The 8,761-nt window shown below is 35.4% G+C and overlaps 1 protein-coding gene across 1 annotated transcript in view; it reads left to right on the top strand.

Moving 5' to 3' along the window:
• The first annotated feature begins 1,325 nt into the window (after positions 1 to 1,325).
• The window catches only part of LOC107585448 (anaphase-promoting complex subunit 1), a 68,394-nt gene continuing 60,958 nt past the window's right edge, over positions 1,326 to 8,761 (top strand). Inside the window, exons 1-8 of the mRNA XM_016272466.1 lie at positions 1,326 to 1,548; positions 1,698 to 1,853; positions 2,449 to 2,491; positions 3,169 to 3,269; positions 3,922 to 4,004; positions 4,132 to 4,205; positions 5,290 to 5,432; positions 5,944 to 6,167. Coding sequence (XP_016127952.1) covers positions 1,336 to 1,548; positions 1,698 to 1,853; positions 2,449 to 2,491; positions 3,169 to 3,269; positions 3,922 to 4,004; positions 4,132 to 4,205; positions 5,290 to 5,432; positions 5,944 to 6,167 — 1,037 coding nt within the window. The 5' untranslated portion in view covers positions 1,326 to 1,335. The remainder of the gene's footprint in view (positions 1,549 to 1,697; positions 1,854 to 2,448; positions 2,492 to 3,168; positions 3,270 to 3,921; positions 4,005 to 4,131; positions 4,206 to 5,289; positions 5,433 to 5,943; positions 6,168 to 8,761) is intronic.

Here is an 8,761-nt window from a genome sequence, read left to right as displayed (position 1 = left end):
TAATCCACTTCTTACCTCCGAGACTGTGTTATGATCTATATGACCTTATTATTTTTATTGTGAGTAATAGGCTTATCATTATTTCTGATCGCTGTTGTTGTGCTATGATATTGTAATATTTACCATTATATCATCAGAGGGGTATAGAAAAGTGTCACTCTTTAATACAATAGCAAAATACATAAATATGTATAGTATTTTTGTTACATTAATCAGTGTCTAGCACACCTTCCTAAGGAAAGGATATTGACCAGAAGACATTGCAATTACTAAATGATATTTAGACAGACTTAAAGAAGTTCCAGATCTATACATGTGCTCTTATTATTTCAGTTATTTTGCCTTTAATGTAAATAAAACATGTGCAAACAATATACTTGCTCTTGTGAATTTATTTGGATGTTAATTACATTGTGCGAGCTGCATCTTTAATACACCGTGGTTTATATACATGCTGCTTCTGATTGGGCTGACATGTTTGACACACCCACCAAACAAGAGAAAACTCATCTCAAACCCCGTTGCACACCGTTTCCGGGAAACCGTAGCAAAACGGTGCATACAGGTTTGAGCTTGAACTTGCCCCTGGTGATTCTAACAGTGTATATTACCATGATGCCTTCACTTCACCTTGCGTACGGATAGGCCGCCAGTAAGACATGCGCACTTGCGCACTTCCAGAACGCAGCTCTCTGATTGGTCAGACGCTCGGAAGTGCGTCACGGGATAACAACATGTCCGCGTTCATTTGAAACAGTGTAGTGTGCTCAATCGGTTTTCACTGCATACTTTGATGTTTTTGTATGTTGGCCTCAACGAGCAGGCGATTGCAGAGGGAGAGGCATCTGTCAAAGGGAAGGAACGCACTCCAGGACCGGAAGCTCGACTATTTGTTATTAGCAGGCGAGTATTTGAGCGGATGTTGTTAGCAGTAGCGCCGCTGCTAATGCGGACGGGATGACTGACTGACTGCAACATACAAAGTTTGTGTTTTTCCCTCAAACAGTGTAAATATTGTTATTCGTTACAAGCGAGAACAAAATCGAAGAGATCTTGTGTAGTGTAATACATGCTTTTGTTTGAACATTTCCCCGGAATTAATAAAGTGATGGATTAATAGCATATCATAACAAATATAACTGGCACTGATACATGATACAGGATGAAATCGTCAGTAAGTGTTGTATTTTAGTCTGCAGATGTTGAACCTTTGCTTTGTGTGGTAATTTTAGGGGAAAAACTTGAGGTGCATGAAGGATACTTTTAGACTGATATAGACTAAGGATGCATAGAAAGAAATTATATATGGGAATGATGTGCTGATATTGGGAACTCATGTCGCACGTCTATGAAGAGAGAGCCACAATGATAGCCGCAGGCGAATTGCAGTCGTTTGTCCCGTTCGGTCGTGAGCACTGCAAAAATCACCCGAATGCCGTGAATCTCCAGCTGCGGCAGCTCCAGCCGGCCTCTGAGCTCTGGTCCTCTGACGGGGCGGCTGGACTCGTGGGATCCCTTCAGGAGGTCACTCTACAGGAGCGCGAGAAGGTAGTTTGTTTTTTACTTTGTTTCTTCTGTGGAACACAAAAGGAGGAGTTTAGCAGTGTGTTTGCACTGCTCTTCTCCTTTAAGCGAAATCAAACTGTTCTTAATTAAAATACTGCATGTTTTAACTATGATTATGATGTGACTGACAGGAGCGCTGGCAGCTGAGGAAGGGAACTGCTCCTGATGAGGTTGAATATGAGGAGGAGCTGTATGTGGCTGGAAACATGGTCATATGGAGTCGTGGCAGTAAGAATCAAGCCTCGTATGTGTACAAGGCCTTCACGGTGGACAGCCCAGTTCAGCAGGTACTGTCTGCAAACAGAAAAAAACTTTTAGGTTATAGTGGGAAATATAGTAATTACTATTTGGTTTGGTAGTTTCTATGACTTATAGACATTTTTAAGTGCCTGGGGCTACTGTATTAAGAATCACTTTTCATGCTTGCAATTATAGTGTAATACACAAGTATAATATACTTTCACTTATTATTTTATAGGCTCTATGGTGTAATTTCACTGTCCCTCAGTCTAAAAAGAGTGGTGAGAATTTTATACATATTTGTGTTATATTATTGTTTCCACACATAAAGTAATAAAGTACGGTAACACTTTAGATAATGGAACACTTATTCACTATTAACTAAGAATTTTCCCTCAATCAAGCCTCGTATGTGTACAAGGCCTTCACGGTGGACAGCCCAGTTCAGCAGGTACTGTCTGCAAACAGAAAAAAACTTTTAGGTTATAGTGGGAAATATAGTAATTACTATTTGGTTTGGTAGTTTCTATGACTTATAGACATTTTTAAGTGCCTGGGGCTACTGTATTAAGAATCACTTTTCATGCTTGCAATTATAGTGTAATACACAAGTATAATATACTTTCACTTATTATTTTATAGGCTCTATGGTGTAATTTCACTGTCCCTCAGTCTAAAAAGAATGGTGAGAATTTTATACATATTTGTGTTATATTATTGTTTCCACACATAAAGTAATAAAGTACGGTAACACTTTAGATAATGGAACACTTATTCACTATTAACTAAGAATTTTCCCTCAAAAAAAAAAAAACTCCTAATTTGCTGCTTATTGATTTATGTTTATGTATTGAGGAGGGGTAAGGCATCTAGAATATGGTCATGCAGATTAAGGAATTCATTTGTTTTAATCATGAGTACTAATAAACAGCCAATATGCATGTTAATAAGCAGCTAGTTAATAGTGAATAGTGTTCCCTAGTCTAAAGTATTAACCAAAGTACTTATATTCGCTATTAAAAAGATCTTGTATATATATTTATATTTTATTAATTTTTATTAGTTTATTAATTCATTTATTTTACATGTTTTTGTTGTTTTATTACTTTGTAATTTTTATTTATTTTTAATTTATTATTTGTGATGTTTCATTTATTTTATATTTGTACATAATGTTTTATTTATTATTTAATGCTTGCTTATTTGTGTGTGTCTTTTCATTGTATAGTTAATTATATGTTTTTATTTATTTATTTTTTGCATTTTAATAGCTTTTTCTGTTGTCAGTAGCAAGTATAATGCTAAATGTTGTTGTCAGGATTTGTTTGATGTTGAGTGATTGTTTTTGCTCATGATCTCTAGTAAAGGACGTTGTGGAGCAGACGGTGTGTATCGTCCAGAGCACTTGTGTGAATGTCCACAGCATGAGTGGGAAAGACTTCATGTCTCCACTGCCATTCCAGGTCAGAACGCTTGATGCCTGAGTCTGTTGAATTTCTCTACCGTACATCTCTGTTTTATAATGGACTTCTCTCTCTCTCAAATCCGGTTTAAATGTCTCAATCAGCCTTACGTATTTTGAAGGAAATCTTCCAGCAGAGCCATTGTCACCAGCAGGCATTTGTTAGTGCCATCAGGGATTTATTCTTTTTTTTAGCTCAGTGACTGATGATGTGTGGTAGTTGTCCATTTCATGAGGCATAATGGGTTATTTGGCACATGGACAGGAAAGGGGGGCGTTTTGGTTTTAATAACAGTATTTAGACAGAACAATTTACAGTTCTGGCTAATGCTGGCTTTATTTTACGTGAGCATATTCTGGCATGTTGCCCTAGAGGCTTTTCCTAAACATTTCAGACATTTGCGTTTATAATGGGGATAAGGGAAACGGGAATTGAGAGCCTGAAACTTTCTCATGCAATGCACTAATTTTTTAATTTTAAGTTTGTTTGTAAAAGCAATAAGGCATTAACGATTGTGCTATATTGTATGTGAAACATAGTATGTTTCATGCCTAGCAACCCCTTTATATGTAACCTTTAGCTGTAAAATACTATTTTTTCATCAGTCGTCTTCCTCTGTCTTTTGATTGACTTTAATCTGTTTCATTTGTAGGTCTCCGCTCTCTGGTCAACAAAGTTTGGCCTTCTTTTGGAGCGTAAAAATATTATAGTTGATGGCAACATAAGCCCCATCAGGTATGCTTGATTATTTCTTAAAAAATGTTAATGCTGAGTCTGACTGTCACTGTTTGCATTCGACTGTTGTGAACAAATGCTTGTGTAGTGTGAATATGGTGGTGAATGATTTGAATCTTGTTATCAGGGAACCTCTCCCGACTCTGTTCAGCATGCTGCATCCGTTAGATGAAATCGCTCCTGTTGTTTGTAAGTCCACTGGTAAGACGTGATAATTATGCACATTATCGGTGTAATTTTGTATTATTTATAAACCATTAGAATATTTATTCATATTTAAATTGGCTTTTATTTTGGAATTTTCCGTTTTAATTTTTAGTTTGTTTTAGTGATTTTTAGTTATGTGCCTTTTCATTTTTATTAATTTTTTGTTCTTTTTAAAAATGGTTTCTGTTTATCTTGTATTATTTAGGTTTTAGTCATTTTCTTTATGATTTATTATTTATAATTATTATTTATAATAATTTTTTCATATTTAACAATAACAGCTCTTTACCTTAGAAAGGATAGTTTAAGATTATCAGCATTGTTTAGCAATCATTTGTATTTTTGATGTAAATTATGGTAGTGCAATCAGTAATTATTTTTAATTATGACACACAGTTGAATGGTCTTGCACTTACATTCTCCATGGTCTTCTGTCCTGGAACTCTGACTCATTTAAACCATATTTATGATGAAGTTTTAATATTTATTGAATAAATGTTGATTCCCTGGGTCTAAAACGGAGAGACAATGGTGAAATTTGCTACCCAGAAATTTTTTTTTTACTGCATTTTAGTGACTGTTTAGGTCATAGTTTCATTTGCAGCATCACATTCAAGATGAGTCGGTCTCCGTGAAACTGCTTCTCTTACAAAAACATGACAACCCATTGTGATTTTTAATTCTCATATTTTTGTTTTGGTGGCTTAATGTGAGAAACATTTCATAATCTGTCACCACATACAAAACTTCCTAAATAAACTTCCCATGGTCCCAGATAAACAGATGTTTTCTTTAGTAGGAGGTTTGTATGTTTATGATTTGATTCGCTCATGTTGCTCACATCAGTAAGAGTCAGAATGACGTTCATATAATTCAATTTAAACCATGTATTATTTCCTAATAAAGCTACTGGCCAACTGGTCGTAAATTTTTCTTATTTACTCACTAAAACCATTCATTTGGAACTTGGGAAAACCATTGAATTAACTCTATAATAATGACTTAGATGTGTTGTGGATCTCTGGACTTTTGACCTCAGAATATGTCATATGTTAATGCTTTCCTCTTATTGGTTCAGGTCTCTTTGAGTCCCGTCTCCAGTATGTTTCAGACAGCGCTCTGAGAGTGGTGTTCACCTGCCACGAGCCCTCCATTATCATGACGTACGACACACAGCAGTGCACACACACCGTCTGGACCCTGCGCAAAGCCACACCTGAGGTACGGTTGCTTCACTCAATACATACCTTATGTTTCCACGTTTTTGTTTTAATGGTTAAGGGATGACGTCATTATTTGAACTGTTAATGTTCTAATGTTTGATATTAGATTTGATGTTGAGTGTCAAATGTCATTAACCCAGTTAAACCATCAAGTCTAAAGACTGGTTCAAGATAAGATCACTGGCACAGGTGTCTTTGTATTTTTTTTATGTAATTGATGGATAAAGACCTTTTTAATGGCTAATATAAGTACTTTGTTTAAATGTCCCATCTAGATTTAAAGTCATGTGCAATCTTTTTATATCAGAATTTGGCATTGAATCTCAAAAACAATGAAATATCATCTATTACAATAAGAAAGCTACCTGAGCTCTACCGTGGTACTAAAAAATAAAGATTTATTTTCCTTAAAAGAAGAATTTAATTATCTTAATGTACTATGTTTAAAAAAAAAAAAAGAATTAAACATTTAAACATCTAGTTTAGAATGTTGTTGTGCATTTTTTCAGGAGCAGACCACTGTATTAAAGTGTCCAGACCAGGCCGGGCCAGTTCACACTCCCAATGCGGCCCCCAGCCTCCTCAGCACCCACCTGAGAAACGTGACCCGGCTGGACTCGCCCGCCTCACCCCTACACTGCCATGTCCTACACAACCAGAGCCGAATCCCCGCCTCTCCGGGCCTACACTCACGCGCTCACTCGCCCAGCATTTCAAACATGGCTGCTCTCAGGTATGTCCTTGCAGGAAGTTATTGGGTATGTTTGGAAAAACATACTATTCATGCTTTTTCTGCAGTATGTATATTTTACACTGCATGCAAATGTGCTGTAGGCAGTAGAAGTTTTAAATGAAAAGTTGATTTATATACTGTACTCTACCATTTAAAAGGTTGAGGTCAGTAAGATTTATTTATTTTTTTTACGAAAATATATACACTACCGGTCAAAAGTTTGGGATCAGTAAGACTTGTAATGTTTTTTTAATAGATGTCTCTTCAAAAAGCTAATCAAAGCTGCATTTATTTGATCAAAAATACAGAAAAAAAACTGTAATCTTGCAAAATGTTATTACAATATAAAATAATTGTTTCTATTTTAATATCCTTTAAAATATAATTTATTTCTTGGATGCGAAGCTGAATTTCCATCAGCCATTACTCCAGTATAAAGTGTCACGTGATCCTTAAGAAATCATTTTAATATGCTGATTTATTATTAGAATTATCAATGTTGGCAACAGTTCTGCTGCCAATTTTTTTTTTTGGAAACCGCGATACTTTTTTTCAGGATACTTTGATGAATAAAAAGTTAAAAAGAACAACATTTATTAAAAATAAATCTTCGCTATCACTTCTTAACAATTTAACACATCCTTGCTGAATAAAAGTTTTAATTTCTTTAAAAAAAAAGAAAGAATAAAAATGTACTGACCCAAACTTTTGAACTGTAGTGTATAATGTAAGAAAAAAATTATATTTGAAATAAATGCTCTTCTTTTTAACTTTATTCATCAAAGAATCCTGAAAAAAAGTATCACAGGTTCCAAAAAAAAATATTAAGCAGCACAAAAATGTTTCCAGCACTGATAATAAATCAGCATATTAGAATGATTTCTGAAGGATCATGTGACACTGGAGTAATGATGCTGAAAATACAGCTTTGATCACAGGAATAAATTACATTTAAATGTATATTTAAAATAGAAAATTTTTATTTTACATCATAATACAGGGCTCGCAAAATTTCTAAATATCTGGTAGCGCTTTGTGCAGGTACTCTTCAGATTTTGGTAGACCGAAAATTAATTTAACTAGCCCAAATAAAAAAAATACCTTTTTTTTTTTTAAAATATAGAAAATCAGATAGGCGTTTAAATGTCAATCAAAAATATTTTCAATACACAAATATCAACAAATATGAAGGAAGGAATTTTATTTCACTATTTACAGGGTATCTGCGGAATTTAAAAAAATAAATGCAAGGCCATTTATGACCCATTTTAAGAGCTGCACAAGTAAAATGAACAGTTTGAGTGGGGTTGAACAATGTCTGTGGTAACATACAGTACTGAGCCATAAAATTACGTGATTTACAGTTCAGATACAGGTTTTCACAAAAATGTTATACAACAGCATTTCAGCCTTTAGACCATTTTTACGAAAAGGGATAAATCAAGCATATAAATTGTCAGTTTAAAACGTCTTAATTGTTTAGATTTTTAGAAGGCACATTAACTTTTCTCATTTACAACACTTATGTGTTTGCTGTGTAAAATCATGAGTTGATATATATGCTGTTGATGATCTGACCATAAATGGCAGGAAAGGCTTATTCAGGCAAATTCATTCTCTGCCACGAGGTGGCGCTTTAGGAGCACTGAAATATTGCGGTTTCCCCGGTAATGGCTGTACACAAAGCAGCTCCTCGCTCATAAACGCTGCTTTATCAGGAATTATAGGTCAAATGAAATTAAAATGCGAGCGACACGTTTCTGAGGACAGTCGGTTCCCTTCAGAAGTTCAGATGCATTCAAATAAAGACATGCGCGCCGCGTTTTGACTTGACACGTGCACCGCTCATATTTATTCAATGATACCATTGCCTTTTGAAGTTTAATCTAGCCATATCGCGACTCTAGTCTTTCAGTCCCCAACTGTAAGACCTCTTGAAATTATAATTAAGACATTTCTTATACCATTTAACATATTTAAAACTTTTTATGACCTTAAGTTTGATACAACTCACTTTAGGAGTTTTTAAAGCAGCACTATGTAACTTTTTCTGTCTTCAAAATTTGCAAAATGTATATAATGAGCGAATACATCATGAATTCATCTTCCAAACCGCGTTTTTGTCTTATTCCAAATCACTACGGTACACTTAATAATAAGTACTTATATTTGGACTATTGTAGCCTGGTCGGGTACTGGTCGGGTCGTCACTGCTGCGGAGTAACATACCTGCGTGAATCGCCATAGACATAAACTTATGCCGAGTTCACACTGCACGATTTTCAAACTCGTCGGATCGCTGTTGTTTTCACACTGCGTGACTATCTGGGGTAGCATTCAGTTGCTGCTGTGTTCACACTGCACGATAGATCGGCGACAGGGGGTTTCACACTGCATGACTTCACAATAGGAAGAATCGCAGACAGCTCTGTCTGGTCCGCAAACTACGTTTCACGACAAAACACACGAGAAGTGATGAGGAAATAACGCGAGAACCCGCGTGCGTCAGACCGGAGTTCTCCAGCGAGACTGTAATTATTTAAAAAAAATATATATATATATATATATATATATATATAGCCCGCAAATTGTCT

The sequence above is a fragment of the Sinocyclocheilus grahami genome, unplaced genomic scaffold, assembly GCF_001515645.1.
Source record: "Sinocyclocheilus grahami isolate Dianchi unplaced genomic scaffold, SAMN03320097.WGS_v1.1 scaffold70.1, whole genome shotgun sequence".
Lineage (NCBI taxonomy): Eukaryota > Metazoa > Chordata > Actinopteri > Cypriniformes > Cyprinidae > Sinocyclocheilus > Sinocyclocheilus grahami.
Note: the sequence above shows the minus strand (reverse complement) of the source record. Positions and strands in the feature narration are given on the sequence as shown.